This window comes from Myxocyprinus asiaticus, chromosome 33, assembly GCF_019703515.2.
Source record: "Myxocyprinus asiaticus isolate MX2 ecotype Aquarium Trade chromosome 33, UBuf_Myxa_2, whole genome shotgun sequence".
In the NCBI taxonomy this organism is placed as follows: domain Eukaryota; kingdom Metazoa; phylum Chordata; class Actinopteri; order Cypriniformes; family Catostomidae; genus Myxocyprinus; species Myxocyprinus asiaticus.
This window is the reverse complement of record NC_059376.1, coordinates 18,152,959-18,175,111: the sequence shown is the minus strand read 5'-3', so window position 1 is coordinate 18,175,111 and position 22,153 is coordinate 18,152,959. Positions and strand designations below refer to the sequence as shown.

General features: G+C 37.4%; 1 protein-coding gene across 4 annotated transcripts in view; it reads left to right on the top strand.

Annotated features, from left to right (window-relative positions):
- The window catches only part of LOC127424126 (nuclear receptor corepressor 2-like), a 164,937-nt gene that overhangs the window by 78,199 nt on the left and 64,585 nt on the right, over positions 1 to 22,153 (top strand). For 2 of the 4 annotated variants that reach the window (XM_051669044.1, XM_051669043.1), the window contains exons 6-15: positions 756 to 869; positions 4,269 to 4,325; positions 5,895 to 5,947; positions 7,231 to 7,297; positions 7,665 to 7,837; positions 9,940 to 10,030; positions 16,400 to 16,578; positions 17,253 to 17,276; positions 18,116 to 18,170; positions 18,305 to 18,403. In XM_051669044.1, coding sequence (XP_051525004.1) covers positions 756 to 869; positions 4,269 to 4,325; positions 5,895 to 5,947; positions 7,231 to 7,297; positions 7,665 to 7,837; positions 9,940 to 10,030; positions 16,400 to 16,578; positions 17,253 to 17,276; positions 18,116 to 18,170; positions 18,305 to 18,403 — 912 coding nt within the window. The remainder of the gene's footprint in view (positions 1 to 755; positions 870 to 4,268; positions 4,326 to 5,894; positions 5,948 to 7,230; positions 7,298 to 7,664; positions 7,838 to 9,939; positions 10,031 to 16,399; positions 16,579 to 17,252; positions 17,277 to 18,115; positions 18,171 to 18,304; positions 18,404 to 22,153) is intronic. The other 2 variants (XM_051669046.1, XM_051669045.1) reach the window with 1 other exon arrangement.

The following is a 22,153-nucleotide window of genomic DNA, read 5'->3' as shown; positions in this document are numbered from 1 at the left end:
GGTGACCGAGGAGCATTTGCGGCAAATTTTTAACTTGAGCAATGGAGTTGAGCGATCGCACGTGCAAATATATTAGCAGAGCTAAAACTCGATCCACGCCACTCACATGCTCTGTCTTCAGCCAATCAGAGACCTTGTGTGCCCTTGGCAATGCTTCTGATGTGGGGATAACATTAATATTAGCACACATAACCTGAGCAGAGTCAAGAAGGGGATCTATGTCAAGTCAATGTTTATTTTAGCAAGGTTGCATTAGTCTTCTTTTATCAGTGTAACAGTCTGGCAAATAAAGTTGTCCGAAACAATACAAATTAAAAATATTTTTTAACAGGTGTGTTTTAACAGGTATGTCAAGTTCGTAGAAATGTAAATCTTGGTGTCCATGTTGGTTTCATAAATAAAAACAAAACATGTAATGCTTTTTCTACGAACAGTTGATTTAATGATTAAAAGATGTCATGGTATAACCATCAAGTAAAAGGTATTACATTCTTTCCATGCAGCTTTAATACATGCGAGTGCGCACAACATTATTATTATTATTATTATTATTATTATTTTTGAGTCACAAAATTGAAATCTAAACATTAATAGATCTAGACCAAACAAATGAGCATCACATCATTGTCCCATGAATAAAACATTTCCATTCAGTTCTTTATTTGTGGGCTTATATCACCATTGTTTATTTCTGGCATTCAGATGAATGTGTGGTTAGAATGTTTATGTTCTGTATTTTTTATTTTTATATATAGCAACAGCTGGAGGAAGAGGCTGCGAAACCCCAGGAGCCAGAGCGCACCATTTCCCCTCCTCCTAGTGAAGTTAAACACCGCAGCCTTGTCCAGATTATCTATGATGAAAACAGGGTAAGAACAAAGTGCACTCACTATACATACTGATTCTAAAATATGTACTTATGTACATGCATTGAAAACATATATTTAAAACCATTGTTCAGAGTGGATAGTTCATGAGGTTTTAGAAAAGAATTGAAGCAGGTAAGTTGAACAGCTGTGTCGGGTCTTAATGAGAGAAACGAGCTGTTAAATACATAATGAGGTGCTGCAGTCGATTGACAGTAAACTCAACCGCCACCACCATTTAAATCACTGCTCTTTGTGCTGAATCATGCCATATAACTAATTTACACCCCCAGTCAGAGGCACTTCTCTCTGACAGAGCCATGGACTGCATCCAAATGTGTATACTGTACCTCTACAGCGCATTAAATGTACTTCACTAGTGATGGGAAAGTGTTCAATTTCAAGTATGTGTATGAAGTCCAGAATTGAGATGTACCACAACTTCATGAAATTGCTTTGAAACGACAGACCCATTTGTCACATTTTAAAGCGTACGTTTATAAATTCACTTTAAAATTTATTATTTCTTAACTTTTATATTCATACAATTAAAATTTGCTACGGCATGCTCAGCATCACATTCTGTGCCACTTTTCTACACTGCACTACAACCACAACTGAAAAAGTAAAAACGGAAACATTACAGACTCCTCTTCAAAAGAGCAAGGAGTTGTGGTTAAAATTGTTCTGATGCACATTTAGAAAATTCACTGGAAATAGTGCACCAACCAGGCTCTTTTGGAATACTATTTTTTTAAAAAAATTTTTATAGCATTTTGATATTGGGTGCCTTACTCCTTTTCTCAAATACTGTACAATATAAATAGAATGTTAGGAGTGAAGTCATATAGACTCCCACAGCAGTGTTAAATCTACTGCATGAACTTGTGATTTAGGGCTTTGATATCTGGTGCTAGAGGTCCCTCTAGTGGGGAGAGACTGAAGAGGATTAATCAAAGAAACCTCCATCCGTTTGGCCACTTTTCATTCTTTGCCCCATCCATCCTTCTCTCCTTTCTCAGTTGGAATTGCAGTAGTACATTTGTATGTATGCCTATAGTAACACAGAAACATCCCCACTTGTTCACAGCGGTGACTGACCATAGCAAATCTATGCATTGTCAAGAAAAACATTCCCAATATTTACATTGATTTTGCATTACTGTAATCAAATTCCACCCATGAAAATCCTAGAATGTGCATTGTTCGGGTCACTGAATTACTATAGAGCAAGCAGAAAGATTAATTCTCATGATTGCATGCAGTGGATACTGACCTGTGCATTTTCCGACTCATGCATTTTCAGTGAAACTTTACGCACACTATTTTTGTCTGTAAGCACTGATTGTGGCTCCAATGTGGATGTCTTATCATATTTCAGGCTTGTGCAGCAACAGTAATCCCATCAGTGCCATCAAGGTGAAGGATGTAATTTCTGCACAACTAGTGGCACCAAACCACTAACCACCGGAATTACAAAAATAAAGTATATTTTCAAACAACATTTGCCAACACCCCTCAGACTCATCATGTCCTTTTGCACTCTCTGATTCCCTATGAACAAATAGGCCATATTAAATAAAAGGTGATAAATGGTTAAAGTCATAATAAACAAGACCACTATAACATAAACACACCCGACAGAAAACGTTGCAGAGGAATCGGCTCGTCTGATAACATGCCGGATTGAACAGCAGCTGTGTGTGCGTGGGACCTAGCACAAGAGGTAGGTTAGTTCTTGGTAACTAGTAAACTTAATGAAACATATTCTGAGTGTTTTACAAATTAATCTGAAGCTCGACAGTAATGAGCTAACTTGTGTGGCAATACAAGAGTGTATCTTACCTGTCAAGAAGCAACACGGCAAGAATCGAACCCCAAAAATTCCCTCAAAGTCCTCCACCTTGTAAATGTTCACTCTGCACACCCTGGATTCGAACTCGAGACTCCAGGAGTGGTAGTCAAGTTTTAACCATTATTGAGTAACCAGACCATATTCAGCTTTTACAGCGTATTTCAAAACACCCTGTGGAAAGCTTCACACATCATCATCTTAATTTTAATTGCCTTTTACTGTACTCTGACTCGAGTGTATCTGTTCATTTCTGTATATTCACTTCCTCTGTCAGATGGTTCTGGCTTCCATCCTGCTGTGATCTTTTAATCACACCCTCCCTCGTTTAATCCATTAAGGCCGCTCATGCAGTGATACTGCAAAGAACACTCACCTTTCTGTTCTCTTCCAGGAAGCACTAGATGCTGTTTGAAATCCATGGACTAGATAGAACAAAGAAAGTGGTGGTAACATGCTGGTACAATGTGGGAAAGGAAATTGTCATCTAAAAGGGGTCATCTCATGCACTTTTGTATCATTTTGTTGTTGTTCTTACTCCACTTTAGTCAAGGTTTCTTGCACCAAAACCTTTTTCTTCCCTCTCTTTGACCCCTAGATGCGAACAGCCTGTTCTTTAAGACTGCTGTGTAAATGATGATTGGCTTACATCTTCGCATGTGAAACCTACTGGCATAGTTCACACTGTCATTCGTCAGGGCGGGCCAAGTTGCTGAAAATTTAATAGGTGCTAATTTGTACATGTTGGTGGTAATGTGCTTATGATTGTAACATCAATACTGTCACTGTGACATACTAAATGACCCATTTTGCAGCTTGGTCTGTTTTGTTTTCATTAAATAGTGATTTGAGTTTAAATTGTTTTATTAAGTGATAAAGAGATCGTAGAGTCATGAAACTAGCAAAGCTATGTAGGAAGTTGGTTGTCTGGGACAACAGTTAATTATACAGTTTAGCTCTTATTGTATAAAAATATTTGACTGCAGAATGCTATGCAAACAGAATGAATTATTGGTAATTGACAGGAAATTAAGGAAGCATAAATTTGCAGTAGAAAGTGTCCTCTCCACCCCGTCTCAAAATAATAGGATAAAATAATCCCATTATTTTAAGAAAGACACAGTTGGTATCTGCAGGTGTGCATGGAAGGAAAAGTGCAAGCCTGTTTTTACAGCTATCGGTTTGCTTATTTTGTTGCTATGTCTCTTTTAGGTCTCCATTGTTTCTCTCTGCATTTGGAGAGAAGGGCCACACAAAATGAAAAAGATTCTTCTTTCTTTATTTCATCTAATTGGATTACTTCCCCAGCCATCTTTCTCTCTCTGTCTCTCTCTCTCCCTCTCCCTTGTTTCCCCTCTCTTTCTCTCTTCCTCTTTCACAAAGAGAGGGGATAGAGGTAGATGGCTCTGGGCAGTGTCTTCTGTTGTGGGCTCTATTAATAGTACATCCCTTATACACTGAGTTGTTTGTGTGTGCGCTGGAGAGAGTGTAAGGTGTGTTGCCTTGATGATGTGCTGCTGACATGGGTGGCGTGTGTGTGTTTTGAACAGAAAAAAGCAGAGGAAGCACACCGGATCCTGGAGGGACTGGGACCCCGAGTAGAGCTGGTGAGTCCACATTTCTTTATAATTCTGTATTTCCTGTTATGTCATTTTAAATGGCCCTCTCTCTCTCTTTTACTTGGTTCTTTCATTTTTCTTTCTGCCTTTCTTTCTTTCTTTCTGCATTTCTGCCTTTCTTTCTGCCTTTCTGTCTTTCTTTCCATCTTTGATTTATTTCAGTGCTTTATTTCACCATTTGCTTTAGGATAAAAAAGACCTGTGCTACTAAAGCAAAATGTATTAATTTTAAAGCATTATCAGTTTAGCTCAATACTTGCAAATTAGTGTAGTTTTCATTGAGAGATGGGGTCAGGTGTTACATCAATCAAGTCAGACTACGGGTGCATCCCAATCAGCTCCCTAGTTCAGTAGTCAGGGCACTGGTCAGGGACTTGGCCATTTCTAGGGCTGTCCCAGTCCCAGAATCGTTTCAGTGCGCTGAAACGTTTGCTCCCTAAAAGTTCTCAGAATGCACCATAAAAACCAGGGAGCATCGTTGCTCACTACATTTCCAGAAACATCGTCAGGTCTTCTGAAATCTTTAGAGGATGAGTGCAAGTGTAAATATATGATGTCATATCTTTCATCCATTATTAGAGTTGTTAGAAAAAGTTTAAAAGTACACTTCTTTGTATATATATATATATATATATTTTTACATTTATGTAATTCATCTTTCATAATAACAACGTATGTTTTAATATCTACAACGAAAATGCACGATAGTGTCATTTATATAATGATGTTGTTGATAAATAACTGCTGCGTTTAAACACGCAACCTCGTAATTGTGTCGCAGGTGGTTGAGTCAGAAGTCAAAAGGGTGCTAGGGAGCTGACTGAGACACACACTATGACGTTAGTCCATTATGTCGTCATATCCTGTGACAGCATATGTCCATCATATTTTTTTCACAATGGTATTCAATATTTCTCACAATGTTTAACAAGTTTTTCTAAAATGTATAAACTGATCTCATGCTTTGTTTTTGTTTTTCAATACATAATTGTTTTGAGCAATCTTATTTTAAAGTGTTCATCTATTTTGCTGCTCTAATTGTCATGTGATGTGGATAAGTCATTTTGAGTCAAGCCTACTGCTGTAACCCGACCTTTGCTGTGTGAGAAATGAACTCCTTCGGCCAGTCGAATCTGTGTGATTACAATAATAACTATTTGTTTACAACATGGCTGTTGACTACATGCAGAACCGTATGGCACAGCACCACACAAAATCTACTGGATTAAAAACAAAACAGAGGAAGTGACAGCACTACCAATGCCACATGTGCATTTTTCCCTATACATAAAGCCCTTCAGAGGGAAGATGCTGAATGAAGATGCAAAATAAATCCCTGTCTATCAAAAGTGATGGATGTGGTATTGGAGAGGAGATTCTTCTCTTTCTGGTTTCTTTGTGTGATCGGAGTGCTGTAACTTTGCTCAGCTGGAAAATACGGCGATAGAAAAAGAGAAGTTCTTTCAGAACTGGGATGCATTGATGTGACCGCTGTGTCTGTGTGAAACTGAACTCTACTGTTTTCATCTCTCACTTTTGCTTCTGTTTGCCCCACAGCCTTTGTACAACCAGCCGTCTGATACCAAGCAGTATCATGAGAACATCAAGATGTGAGTATGTCCCTCTTTATCTTTCGCTCTCTCCTTCAAACCCTAAAAATCTCAAACTACTGAGAGCTACTGAAATCTCTGAAGCTTAACCATTGCAGTTTTTGTAAGGACTGAGTGATGAAACTGAGATCTAGAAGACAGATGTACAGGACTATTACTATTCTAACATTACAGTGTCTCAGATCTTTGTTCTTTCACATGAGGCATTTTTTTGTTTTGTCATATCATCTTTCATTTTGATAAGATCTTTGCTTTTGAGCTCTGTTCATTGGTTGAAGACAATTCTACCCCTCTGGGTGTCAGAATTGTTCTTTTGATAGCACAGAGGAATTCAAGTGACTGGATAAAAAAAATATAAGTGTGCAAATATACACTTGTTAATTGGTAGTGGTGGAAAAATTGTGAACGGAACCCATAATTTGCTTCCAGGCTTTTGGGTTATTTGGTCTTATAATTTTTAGGTTTTAACTGAGTTCTTGGTTCAGGTGCTTCTCGCACAGCAGCTAATCCTGTAGCCATCTGTTGCATAATGCAGTGCCATCTCTTTACCTACACACTTAATCTCACTCATACATGTACATACACAAACCAACAGTTCAAATGTATTCTGCCAAGTGCACCATTAATCCATGTCTCATTAAATGCACATCCAGTTTTAGAAGTCTCCGAAACATGCTGTGATTTTGCTAATGTTGATTTTACTCTGCAAACGGCGTGTTGGCACAAACACACAGTTTGTGCCAGGTGCCTAAAGACACACACTCAGAGGCAAGTAAGTGAGGTTACTAATGCAGGATCAGATTAGATTAAAGGTCGTGACCTCTGCAATGAGAGAGAGATGGAAAGGTCGGAGGCCAGGAATGAATCCGTATGGAGTGAGAGAGTTAAAGCTCATTACTATTCTGACCTAACTAGCTCGCATACAAACACACATTTGCATTAAGATTTTCTCTCTTCCACAACTTCTGACACATATTTATAGAATGCCACTGATTGACGTTTATTGATACATCATTGAGACCATGCATCCTATGTGATGTTCTTTTTTTTTTTTGTTTTTTTAATCTGTGGTTGTGAGTCGACTTTTAAATTAGATTTTTTTTTAGCTCACAGGTTAGCCGGTAAGAGTTGGTGTTTTTATGATAAGACATCTTTTTGCTGTTGCACACAGCTCACTGATCTGTACTTGCACACAAGCACAAGTGTGCAAATATGGATTAGAAGCATCAAAGCTGAAGTTTAGAGGTATGTTTTAATAAAGCTTTTTCTCTCCCACTTTACAGAAATCAGGCAATGAGGAAGAAGCTCATTTTGTATTTCAAAAGAAGAAATCATGCTCGAAAACAGTGGGTAAGTAATAGCACCCAAACACACACACACACACAGCAAGTCTTTTGACTGCAGCGTTGGGGCTCTCTGCGCTTGAATGTTGTGTGCATTAGTTTTTTAATCAGCTCACAGACTTTATTATCTTTGCCTAGATTATTAACAGAAAACAGATTGTGATTGATACAGATCTGAGATTGATTATAGATAGACTAGAGCTGTGATTCAACCTAGTGAGCTGCCAATCTAGAAAACAATTTTGTGCTTATTTTGCCCAAAAAATGCTTTCTTGGTTGGTAGACATGCTGAAATTTGTATTTTACCTGCTCTGAAAGACATCCTTACAGATCCATTTTTACGTTGTGAGGTATGATTGTGTGTGTGTGTTCAGGAACAGAAATTCTGCCAGCGATATGACCAGCTAATGGAGGCCTGGGAGAAGAAAGTTGAGCGCATTGAGAATAACCCACGTCGCAGAGCTAAAGAGAGCAAAGTGCGAGAGTACTACGAAAAGCAGTTTCCCGAGATCCGTAAACAGAGAGAGATGCAAGAGCGTATGCAGAAGTGAGTTGAGCCTTAAGGCTAATTTATACTTAATGGGCAAACAGACTTTGCTTAGTTTGCCTACAAATGATGACGAAATGCAGTGATGTTTATGTTCTACCAAGGTGTTTGTTCGGTGATATTTCTCCTGTTCGTGCACATCTTTGAAATTCTTGACCTAGGAGAACTCGGCTGGTCGAACAGCATTGATGATTGGTTAAACTAATCATGGGTGTGGTTTGGACATGACGTTTTTTATTTACAACCACGCTGAGAAGTTGTTACCTTGGTTACTGTCATTAAAATGTATAACTTTGAAGCCCGTCTCTCAAAGATTGTCTGGAAGTGTGTATGTGTGATATATAAAAAAAAATTTTTTTTTTTTTTTTTTTTTTTATACATGATTTGCAACGCAAACTATACAAAGACAGGGTGGCCACAACAAATGAGTAGAGAGAGATTGGAGTTTTTAAAAGTGGAAGGGGCCATGACATGTTTAATAAAGCAAAGAAGCTACACAGTGTTAAAAGCAGCGGCCCACCGAGAGAAAAACCTGCATTATTGTCTTTACTTGTGGCTGGAACAGTACGTTAAACACAGTGAAATCACCCTAAACCAGAGGTGCCCAAACTATGGCCTGCTGGCCAAAGTTGGCCCGTGATGACCTTTGATTTGGCCCACCTTGCCATAGATGACGAGGAAAAAAATATATACAAAAATAAAAATAAATATGGCATTGATGCAGCTCGTCATTTTGAATTAATCTTTTTGTTTTAAGATTTTTTGTTTTATTTTTACATTACAAAAACTATAGCTTATTGAAAAGTAGAGTGTAAGTGATTTAATTTTTTAAATGTACATGTACTTCAATGACCTTTTAAATGCATGCTGTCTGAAAGTTCACTCCACTGGCCATCCCAGGTGCCACCCCAAAATCTTCACTATGATTGGCCAGCTCCAAAGTCGGAGGTGGGCATTCAGTACCGCCAGACAGAACCTAGTTGGTTTAAAACGGAGCGAGAACTGCAGCAGTGTCAGGAAGTGACAGGTAATTAGGTGGACTTGCGGAACAGTGCATACAGTCATCTGAAATTAAATATGGCTTGAACGCGCACTATACGTTGTGCAGCATTTTATATCCGAGTGAACGCTGGATATAATTTCAGTGGTCACCCTTTATATAGGGTGACCACTGAAGTGCACCTGTGAAGCGGGCTTGATAAAGTCAGGTGAGGGAGCATTTCAATATAAACAACGGTTCCATTCACTCCAGACACCGCACAAGCACTATAACTGAACAGACCAGGACTCTCAAAAATCCCTTTTCTGCACTGCCAGCTAGACAAAAACAGTAATGCAGTAAACTAATTCTTCATATTTCATCTTCTTATTCTGACTAAAACACATTTTGGGGTGTGTATAATGTCTGTGTGCATTATACTGTAATTCATTTGTCAAATGTGAGGATATCTCGTTTACTTGCAACTATCTGCCTAAAAACAGATAGCTGCAAGTTTTTTAATAACCATAAGAAACAATGCCATATTTCAGCAGGTTCTTAATCATAATCATATTTTGTAGTCAACTAAATGAATAGTCCTCTCAATTTTTTCATTTGCAGAAATGTGCTTCGTAGCTTTTATTTCCTTTCAAAATGTCATGCATTCAGCCTTAATCCATCGCCTCTTAAGAAAAGCAAAATTACAAAAATGAATTATGTGCATTGTGCAAGTATCGGACACTTGATGATTTTAATTTTAGAGTTCTGCGTGTTTTGCAGTATTAATATTTAATTATAAAATAATACAGTTTGATATATGCAATGTTTACTTTTGGCCCACTGCCCTCAATCAAGTTTGATTTTTGGCCCTTCATAGGAAAAAGTTTGGGCACCTCTGCCCTAAACGAACAAATTTTAAAACAACGCTGTGCGTAGTATAAATGCCGGCTTCATTCGCCTAGGGGGCTTTTGTTTGTCCTGGAGAAAAAAAGTTTGGCTTCTTCCATAGTATAAATCAGGCTTTAGAGACTATTACTGAAATTGTATATTTATATGATCATGTGTGTGGTTTTATAAGCTTGTGCGAAATAGAAGTGTTTTGTGTGCGTGTGTTTCAATACAGTAGAGTGGCTCAGCGAGGAGGGGGTCTGGCCTCAGCAGCCCGCAGTGAGCATGAGGTTTCTGAGATTATCGACGGTATCTCGGAGCAAGAGGTATGAGTGTTACTTAGACACACACACACACACACACACACACTCTTGAATACTAGTATGCATTTTTGCATTTTCCAGACAGACACTCACAAAGTAACTTCAAAATTCAAGTCTGTTGTACAACCAATAAGGTTTTGTGGCTGATGCCTTTCTTAACCTTTATGTAGTTTTTGGGGTAAAAAATTGCCCCTTTTGAACTTTGCTTCCTTAAAAAAAACATTGTTTTCTTTATCTTAGTGGCATGAGATTTGGTGACATTTCCTACATTTGCTATCCATACACACACACAAAAAAAACTGGGCTGGATTGAGGTTGTGTGGTGGTTTGAAATAAAAAAATAAAAAATAAAAACTCACTTGTGATGTTCGGGGTCAAATTTGACCCCACATAGGAAATTAATGGGTGAGAGGACAAAATGAGCATTTAAAAAAACAAAAAAAAATTTTGTCAAATAAAACCAATAAATCAGCCACAATGCAGAACACACACACACACAGAAATGAAGGGGTGATACTATCAGGGTTCCCACGGTCATGGAAAACCTGGAAATATTAGAGAATTTTAAAATTGTGATTTCCAGGCCTGGAATAGTCATGGAAATTAATAAAATCATCAGTCATGGAAAAATCATATATGTTTATTTATTATGCTCTGTCCTAAAATATTTAACCAGGGTGTTACTTTGCACTGGATTAAAAACACACGGTGAAGAGTTTAAAATATATTATGTTATTTAGAATATCTGACCAATTAGGGTGCTTTCACACTAGCACTTTTGGTGCACACCTGGGTTCGAATGATGTAAAAGTTCGGTTCATTTGGATAACATTAACACTGTTTTCCGAACTCGGGTGCCCACCCGGTAACCGTTCCCGAGTTCACTGAAAAAGTGATCTGGGGTACGTTGCATGTGAACTCCAGTACACTTCACTGCTGAAAGGAATGCAATCGTATCAAATCACGGAAGTGAACTAGGGCTGGGCGATATGTAAAAAATATTTTAGCGATAATTGCCTTAAAAAATATTGCGATATACGATTATATCTTCAACACCCCTGCCGAGGGTCGGTGAAAATTCTTTTTAAATTCATTTATTGAAACACAAAAAGCATAAAAGACATTTCTAAATTCAAATTGCACTTTAAACGAAAAAAGCAATTAAGATAACAATATAAAATAACTATAACAATCTTATATATGAACACCTCTCCAAATCCAAACATTCACTGTCTCCAACGGCCCCATTTGCCATCACGCAAGTATACGCCAACGACAACAGGTGGAAAATTACTAATAGCCTAAAGATTAAGAACTAAAGACAATTATCAATGAAAAGATAATCATAATAATAAAGCCTAATAATTTCCCTTGTGTTCTCAAAATAATGCTGCCAAATGAGTGTTCTTATCGAATTTGTGTTTGTATTGCATTTTGGTAGTACAGTTAATGCTGTCTAAAGAAAATAAAACTTAATATTAGGTTCAAGGTGAACGTGTCATGTATTGTTTTATGATTTAATCACTTTCGTCTTCTTTAATACAAAGAAGTGTATTACTGAACCTGCAGACTTGCATTCACAATGCATGCTAAGTGCAAACTGGTCCATGGAAATAAAGCAAACTAAACTCACAGCACCTCCTGAGATGATCAGAGATCATTTGCAGCATTCTTATAAATTACATTATTCTTGCAAACAGTTTTCAGATGAGTGAAACAGAGAAAAAAGTGTGCTAACTTTTTAAATGTTTTTGTCCATGAGACAGTCTCGTGATGCACACCTCTGAACAAACAGCGAATCAGACACAAGCACTGATGGCTTTCCTTTTGTCTGTTCTTAAAAATATAATAAGTGTGTTTCTTCAAGCGCTTGTCTTTGTGTACACACAGACACTTACACACGCAGAGACACACACAAACACACACAGATCAAAGGCTGAGTTTTAGAAAGTTAATTTTTTTCCACTGTGAGAAAGTTTACACTTAGGGGTGGGAGCAAAATATTTATTCTAAATCTTACGTTTGTACACAGAATTCATTATCACTGTTCATTCCTGTTCATTTCTGTTTATTGCCGTTTTATTTACATTTTTTATTAATTTATTCTATTGATTTATTGAATTAGGATTTTTTTAATAAATGATAGGTAACAAACATTTTACACTAAGTCTTCTTTGTAACACCATGGTTTGTAATCATAATGTGGCATCATTGCAAAAACCGACACTTCAAAATACCTGAAACAAAAAAACTAAACAAAGAAATGCTAAACTTTGACAAAATAGTGATTTTTTTTTTTTTTTTTTTTTTTTTATGTCTTTGATAATGTCTGAATATACAGTATATCCAAATGCAAAACTTGTGATAAGATCTAAAATCCGTTTGCTACAACCAGGCAAATGAGTGGACCTCTGCAGCAATCTATTGGTTATAACTGTATAATTTCAGGTCATTTTAATTTAAAAGGTTTTTTGTTTGTTTGTTTGTTTGTTTCAGCAGATGGAAGCAATCTGCCCCTAATGCATGACAACTTTTTCATATTTTCATATAAGTGAATGTGACAAAATGTTCTTATTTAAATGAAAATGAATGTTGTAGTTTATAGGGCTGCCCCCTAATAGTCGACCAAATGTTAGTTGATGAGAACAAGTTTTGATTGGTCGGTTGGTCGCAGAAAAAAACAAACTCCACAGGAAACAGACGAACCGCTGGATGGACGCTAAGTGGTACTATGGGGTAATTTTCGTTAAGCAGGGTTAGGGTTAAGCCTACACAATAAAGCAAGACACCTTGATTTCAAACTTTTTGAATTTTATTTTATATTTTAACAAATAATTTAAATTAAACTGGAAAAAAATTAAGTACAATTAAAATGTGTGTTGTTCAACTTTTTGAAAGATGGTTTTACAACAGTTGTGAAGGGCAACATCTCTCTGGCAAAGAACCTACTTCATCTGTACATCATGTGTGTGAATACATTTATTTTGTTCCCTCCTGCACAGTGTGTGTGTGTATATATATATATATACAGGTGCATCTCAATAAATTAGAATGTCGTGGAAAAGTTCATTTATTTCAGTAATTCAACTCAAATAGTGAAACTGGTGTATTAAATAAATTCAATGCACACAGACTGAAGTAGTTTAAGTCTTTGGTTCTTTTAATTGTGATGATTTTGGCTCACATTTAACAAAAACCCACCAATTCACTATCTCAAAAAATTAGAATACATCATAAGACCAATAAAAAAAACATTTTTAGTGAATTGTTGGCCTTCTGGAAAGAATGTTCATTTACTGTATATGTACTCAATACTTGGTAGGGGCTCCTTTTGCTTTAATTACTGCCTCAATTCGGCGTGGCATGGAGGTGATCAGTTTGTGGCACTGCTGAGGTGGTATGGAAGCCCAGGTTTCTTTGACAGTGGCCTTCAGCTCATCTGCATTTTTTGGTCTCTTGTTTCTCATTTTCCTCTTGACAATACCCCATAGATTCTCTATGGAGTTCAGGTCTGGTGAGTTTGCTGGCCAGTCAAGCACACCAACACCATGGTCATTTAACCAACTTTTGGTGCTTTTGGCAGTGTGGGCAGGTGCCAAATCCTGCTGGAAAATGAAATCAGCATCTTTAAAAAGCTGGTCAGCAGAAGGAAGCATGAAGTGCTCCAGAATTTCTTGGTAAACGGGTGCAGTGACTTTGGTTTTCAAAAAACACAATGGACCAACACCAGCAGATGACATTGCACCCCAAATCATCACAGACTGTGGAAACTTAACACTGGACTTCAAGCAGCTTGGGCTTTGAGCTTCTCCACCCTTCCTCCAGACTCTAGGACCTTGGTTTCCAAATGAAATACAAAACTTGCTCTCATCTGAAAAGAGGACTTTGGACCACTGGGCAACAGTCCAGTTCTTCTTCTCCTTAGCCCAGGTAAGACACCTCTGACGTTGTCTGTGGTTCAGGAGTGGCTTGACAAGAGGAATACGACAACTGTAGCCAAATTCCTTGACATGTCTGTGTGTGGTGGCTCTTGATGCCTTGACCCCAGCCTCTGTCCATTCCTTGTGAAGTTCACCCAAATTCTTGAATCGATTTTGCTTGACAATCCTCATAAGGCTGTGGTTCTCTCTGTTGGTTGTGCATCTTTTTCTTCCACACTTTTTCCTTCCACTCAACTTTAACATGCTTGGATACAGCACTCTGTGAACAGCCAGCTTCTTTGGCAATGAATGTTTGTGGCTTACCCTCCTTGTGAAGGGTGTCAATGATTGTCTTCTGGACAACTGTCAGATCAGCAGTCTTCCCCATGATTGTGTAGCCTAGTGAACCAAACTGAGAGACCACTTTGAAGGCTCAGGAAACCTTTGCAGGTGTTTTGAGTTGATTAGCTGATTGGCATGTCACCATATTCTAATTTTTTGAGATAGTGAATTGGTGGGTTTTTGTTAAATGTGAGCCAAAATCATCACAATTAAAAGAACCAAAGACTTAAACTACTTCAGTCTGTGTGCATTGAATTTATTTAATACACGAGTTTCACAATTTGAGTTGAATTACTGAAATAAATGAACTTTTCCACGACATTCTAATTTATTGAGATGCACCTGTATATATATACACATACAGGGTTGCGAGTGTTACTTTTGAAATGTATTCCACTACAGATTACAGAATACATGCTGTAAAATATAATTTGTAACGTATTCTTTTAGATTACTCAAGGTCAGTAACGTATTCTAAATACTTTGGATTACTTCTTCAGCATTGGTAGATTTTTTTCACTTGTTTTGACTATAAAAACTCTGCCAGTAAGTAAGACAAAATACACATTAAAAATACATTCTCTGTAAAACCAAAATATCTTATGCAGTGTTGTTTCTAAAACAAGATAAATCAAATTGATCTTGTTTTAAGGATTTTTAGATATTTTTACAGGAAAACGATACAAAAAGTATTATCAAGAATATGATTTTTGCCCTAATATCAAAGGTCTTACTAGAAAAAAAGAAATGATCTAATGTGAATTTTCTTGATAAAAAAAATATGATCGTGCCTGGTAACATGTGCATTTAAAATGGCTAGAACTGAAGTGATCAAAAAAATTATATATATATATAATATATATATATATATATATAAGTAACCACCTTTCAATTTACCATCAGGCAAGTATCCGTCTAAACATGCAGGTGGAAAATTACATACACAAATGAAGACAAAAACAATTATAAATGTAAAAATAATAATTATAATGATGATGATAATAATCACTGAAATATAAATCATGGTTCGATGTGAACGTGTTTGTGTATTATTTCATGATTTAATCACAGATGTATGGGCTGCAGAGTTGTGGTCACAATGAACTGCTCTGTGGAAGTAAAGCGAACTGAACTCAAAGCACCTCCTACATGCGCATAGACAGCTTTTCTGTCATCTGTTTTTAATAATATAATAAAGTGTTTTTCAAATGTGTGTTGTGTGTCTACGGGCAAATAATTTGTAATATTAATTTGATAATAATAATAATAGCTTAATAATAATCAGAATAATGATGATAAATACATTATTGGGAAAACGAGCCAAATGTCGACTTGACATCGCCAAAGGCATCAGCTATTGGCGATCACTCTGACCAGCGTCGATCCCGAGATCATCGTCTGTCGGCACAACTCTAATGTGCATTTCTCTCTATAAATTAACAATGTTCAGACAGTCTCCTTGCTGGTTTTTCTGACATCATTGCCACTTTTGCCGGTGTCGCTGCAGCTTGCTTCATGTGTGCGCTTGTAAAATGTATATTTTAAAGGCTCATTGTTACAGTTTAGTATTTCTCTGTAATGTAGAACAATGTTAGCAATGTTACTTATAACATTCTTTCTCAGCCCTGGAACAACATTTTCTGATGCCCCCCAAAATATAGATATTTAAGTAATTAATATCATAAACATGTGTCAACTAGTCGACTAATGGCTTAAACTAACAACTACTAGTCAACTAGGAAAATCTTTGGTCAGGGGCAGCCCTAGTAGTTTTGTAATTTAGAGGTAAAGAAGGAAAAAATACCACCCCCCCAAAAAACTGCACAGCTCTAGAGTTTTTAAATGAGTGAAGTTAGTGTTATTACATTTGTTTAAAAAAAATCCATGATTACGGTACAAAATTACACTGTTATTGTTTGGGGTCACATTTGACCCCAAAGGCCTCAAGAATGCACCGTAATGAAGGGTGCTTAAGGGTTAACACAGACACAAGATTCTGTGATCATGTTTTGCTGACTGTTATTCCTTCAATTTATTCATACGTTACAGTGTGGTTATCTTGGTTTTGCTTTACAAATTTTCAATTTCGTATTTGCTTCTCTCTCTGCAGAATTCTGAGAAGCAGATGCGTCAGTTAGCCGTGATTCCTCCCATGCTGTTTGATGCCGAGCAGCAGAGGATAAAGTTCATCAACATGAACGGGCTTATGGACGATCCCATGAAGGTCTACAAAGAAAGACAGGTCATGAACATGTGGAGCGAACAGGAGAAAGACACTTTCCGTGAAAAGTATGTTCTGCTCTCAGTGTGGGCGTGCATGTGGATTTTGTGTGGAGGAAAGAGGGGTTATGAAATCTGTACTGCATCATGACAGCATGTAGTTCTGCATCTCTCCCCTAGTTTTCATGAAAGTTTCAGTTTGTTTGTGTGTGTGGTTGTGTTTGATAGTTAGGTTGTGGTGCAACAGTAGGTGAAAAGTAAACAGTTGAAGTCTCCAGCTGTGTGCAGTCACTGAAGTGAGCTCAACACATTGAGCAGAAGTTTCCAACCCTCACAGACAGAACTTTGCAAACTAAAATAAAGAAGCAATACAGCTAGCACTCAGAGGTTGCGCTACAAGTAATCATTATCTGTCACGTTGACGGACTTGGCCATGCTCTTTTTTTGTTTTGTTTTTTTGTCCATCAATGTTTTTACAATTTTGTAATTTATGGCTTATTTTTGTTTAACACAACCTGTTATCACTTCCATACAGAGTTTGAAGCCATTTTCATTCTTGGTTTGATATTTTGGTCTGAACTTGATTTCGCATTTGATTCTTTCCTAATTTGTGTGATTCTCTGTTTTGGTTTGAATGTTCTTTTCATTCCTTTTGAAACTAAAGTACAGGAGGTAACACTTTACAATAAGGTTGTATTCAGTAACATTCTTTTTCTGCATTAAAAGGATTTCTCTTTTCACAGCTTAATATGCAGAGACTACTATAAGTAAGCCATTTGTTGGTTAATTTTCTCAAAAACTGTAAACTCTGTGTCTCTGTGGTGCTATACAAATTCCTCTGTTTTGAGCGACCCATCCATACTGACACAATTACATTGACTCAAGCAATAGCGTGAGTTGGGGGCAGGACCATCTGTTGGTTTGATCAACAGAAGAAAGGGGGTGTATTCAGTAACCTGTTTGAAAACAAACATTTATTTTTGCAATTCTGTTCAGTGGCACTTGTGATCAGAAATGGCACACTTCTGCTTTTACTTCATTAGTTAATATGAACAAATTTCATCCATACCAGTACATTTTTTACATTTTAGTTATGTACGTTAATATTTAATGCGTTGTTTTAGTTCATGATACCTAATGCATTTACTAATGTTAACAAATAAAACCTAATTTTGAAATGTTATTGCACTGGGTCAGGTCACAGACAGACAGACAGACAGACAGACAGACAGACAGACAGACAGACAGACAGAGAGAGAGAGAGAGAGAGAGAGAGAGAGAGAGAGAGAGAGAGAGAGAGAGAGAGAGAGAGAGAGAGAGAGAGAGAGAGAGAGAGAGAGAGAGAGAGAGAGAGAGAGAGAGAGAGAGAGAGAGAGAGAGAGAGATCTTGTCTAGTCTAATTCTTGAGCATTACTGTTACTGAGCAAATGAGGAAGTTTCTCAAACATTTAATTCCTGTTTGATATCACGCTAAAGGAAATCACCTTCAAAAAAGTCATTGTAATAGGAAACTGTATTAGCTTCACGTATTGAAAGAGTTAACAGTAAAATACAGTATTTGAAGATTGTGTTTTCTCCAAATCACCACTCTACCTCCTCACTGCAGGTTTATCCAGCACCCCAAAAACTTTGGCCTGATAGCATCCTTTCTGGAGAGAAAGGTACACCTGCAATATATTAATACCGTCATCTTCTGCTCATTGTTTGCACTGCAGTCTCTGTGGACTCCATTAATAATATCAGAGTATGAGCGGAACGAGCAAGATTGAAGTATTTTGTGTTTGTCTGCCTGCAGACGGTAGCGGAGTGTGTCCTGTTTTACTACCTGACTAAGAAGAATGAGAACTATAAGAACATTGTCCGAAGAAACTACCGTCGCAGAGGCAGGAGTCAGGTGAGAATGAGACTCCAGCTTCCAGCACACACTTTGACTCATCTTTAATTCTTTAATACTCTTCTTAAATCACTAATTGGTATTTCTTGACTTCCGTCCATAAAATGTTGTGATTGTCCAGTGTTGTGGAGATGGATTTGCTGGGCAGGTGTACGATTATTAACAGAGAAGAATAATTGACGGAATATTAGTGTTGGGCTCGAGTCCACCTTAGTCAAGTCCGAGTCAATTCCAAGTCTTTAAACAATCGCGTCCGAGTCCAAAATGGGCCGAGTCGGACTCAAGACCGAGTCCATAACAGGTCGAGTCCGAGTCCGAATGAATTTGTTCATGAATCTGAATTATTCAATATTTTAAGCTTATTTTAAACTTCACAACTAAGAAAAACAGTTTATCAATATTATTGTAACAAAAACACCTCTGAAAGCTGTGTTAGTCATTACAACCAAGGTTATTGTGTTTCAAATTTTAATTCTACTTCATTTTCATTTTCAATTTGTCAGTTCAGTTTAATTTAGTTTTATTTAAAATGATCCTTATCTAAAGAAATAATAGTCTATACTGAGATTTCATTCTGAATCTTTTTTCTCTATCTGCCGACTGATTTGGGAAAATACATACTGTACAAATGAGTCAACACAGTAGTAATTAGCACTCGCTGAAAAGTTACACCTCACGATTTGACTGCAAAAGCTACATCCAAAAACACTGGAAAAGCCCACTGATAATATGCCATGTCATCACGAACACAATTTTCTAGTTAATTTGCGGGAAACCACACAATGCAGGGCAGTTCTGCGTGCTGCTTGTGCACCTAAATCCCTGATGCGTCTGTGTGCATCTCGCAGCAGCTGCAGCAGAAGATAAAAAAAGAAGAATTGATAATTGCTTGAGTGGCAGCAGCATTGGTCTGCAATCTGTCTGAAATCTTTAAATACCAACCAAAGAAAATGTCATTGAACTCTTCTTTAACCGCAAAAACATGGAGAATAATAATTTTCATAAATTTTACAGAATCGTCCTTCAAAATTGTCAGAGATACAGTGGAAGTCAGAATTGTATACACCTTTGCCAAATACATTTAAACTCAGTTTTTCACAATTCCTGACATTTAGTTCTAGAAATAAATTCCCTGTCTTAGGTCAGTTAGGATCACTACTTTAAGAATAAAGTATGAAAAATGCCAGAATAATAGTAGAGAGAGTGATTTATTTCAGCTTTTATTTCTTTCATCACATTCCCAGTGGGTCAGAAGTTTACATACAATTTGTTAGTAATTGGTGGCATTGCCTTTAAACTGTTTAACTCAGGTCAAATATTTTGGGTAGCCTTCCACAAGCTTCTCACAATAAGTTGCTGGAATTTTGGCCCATTCATCCAGACAGTACTGGTGTAACTGTGTCAGGTTTGTAGGCCTCCTTGCTTGCACACGCATTTTCAGTTCTGCCCACAAATTTTCTATCAGATTTAGGTCAGGGCTTTGTCATGGCCACTCCAGTACCTTGACTTTGTTGTCCTTAAGCCATTTTGACACAACTTTGGAGGTATGCTTGGGGTCATTGTCTATTTGGAAGACCCATTTGCGACCGAGCTTTAACGTCCTGGCTGATGTCTTGAGATGTTGCTTCAATATATCCACATAATTTTCCTTCCTCATGATGCCATCTATTTTGTGAAGTGCACCAGTCCCTCCTGCAGCAAAACACCCCCACAAAATGATGCTGCCACCCCCATGCTTCACGGTATGGTGTTCTTCGGCTTGCAAGCTTCACCCTTTTTCCTCCAAACTTAAAGATGGTCATTAAGATCTTTGTCCCCATGTGCACTTGCAGTGTGCACTTGCAAACTGTAATCTGGCTTTTTATGGTGATTTTAGAGCAGTGGCTTCTTTCTTGCTGAGCAGCCTTTCAGGTCATGTCAATATAGGACTTGTTTTACTGTGGATATAGATACTTGTCTACCTGTTTCCTCCAGCATCTTCACAAGGTCCTTTACTGTTGTTCTGGCATTGATCTGCACTTTTCAACACCAAACTCCTTCCTAAGCGGTATGATGTCTACGTGGTCCCATTGTGTTTATACTTGCATACTATTGATTGTACAGATGAATGTGCTACCTTCAGGCATTTGGAAATTACTCCCAAGGATAAACCAGACTTGTGGAGGTCCACAATTTTTTTTTCTGAGGTCTTGGCTGATGTCTTTTTATTTTTCAATGATGTCAAGCAAAGAGACACTGAGTTTGAAGGTAGGCCTTAAAATACATCCACAGGTTCACCTCCAATTCAGTACACCTCCTATCAGAAGCTAATTGGCTAATTGTCTAAAGGCTTGGCATAATTTTCTGGAATTTTCCAAGCTGCTTAAAGGTACAGTTAACTTAGTGTATGTAAACTTCTGACCCACTGGAATTGTGATATAGTCAATTAAAAGTGAAACAATCTGTTAAACAATTGTTGGAAAAATTACTTGTGTCATGCACACAGCTGCGTGTGTGAGATGAGAAGCATATTTAGAACACAAGAAGATTTTAATTACATTTGCTTTGGCGGCCCGAAATTTCACTTGGGCAGCAGCTGAAAATTGTCAGTACCTGGAAAAACCCTGTTTCTTCAATTATCTCAGTCTCACATAAAGCTGCTCCGTCTTCCTCCATTTCTCAGAAAGAATGTGTACCATGTACGTGTTACGTGAGTGGAATGAGGTGCACATTTCTTGCCATATGGTGGCGATTTTGCATTACTGCGATATAGCTGATAATCTAAAATGTATACCGGTTGTCAAATTTCTACCAATTTATCATGTCTACCGGTATATCGCCCACCCCTATCCATATGATTCCAGTGGTTAAATTCATGTCTTTAGAAGCGATGTGATATGTGTCGGGTGAGAAACATATCAATACTTAAGTCTTTTTTTTACTATAAATTTCTCCTTCCTGTCCAGTAGGTGGTGATATGCACGGAGAATGCGAATCACCAAAAACAAAAAAAGAACAACACTTAAGAGAGTAGAGCACTTATGAGGGCTGGTTGAAATTCTAGATTTGTAGTAAAAAAGGACTAAATATTTATCTTTTTCTCACCCACACCTATCACATCGCTTCTAAAGACATGAATGAAAGTCGTGGGGATTACTTTTATGCTGCCTTTATGTGCTTTTTGGAGTATTGAGGTGCTGGGGCCGGATTCACGAAAATGTTCTTAAGAAAAAAAAATAAGAATGTTCTTAGGATAAATTATAGAAAAAGTAGCAAGCACCTCGCGATCATTTTTTAAAGTAAAGTGCGTGAGATGTGTTAGTTTAACGACTATACCCGCCATAGGAGAATTTACTTGCTGGTAACCATTTGATAACTGAAAATCTGAAAATAAAATAAACAAAAACTTCAGTAGACAAGAGCTGGATGTTCTTGTTGAGGAAATGACTGCAAGGAAAAAGTTCTCCTTGGGAAGCTTGATAATATCACTTCAAAAATTAAATGGGAATGGGGGCGGAGGCTATCTACACTGTGCCCAACTCCATTAGGGATGTGGATGGGGGTGAAAAAGAAAATTTCAGCTTTCTAATGTTATAATTATTACGTTTCTATGAACTCTAAAGATTGTGAAGGGAGAGCGCTATATGCAACGCATCTGTTTGAATTAGCATGATTGGTCACCACATTAAGAAGCTTCAAAACAACATTTATTGTTTGAATTTTAACATTTGCATGAACAGTTACATGGTTTGAAAGCTGAAAATAAAAATA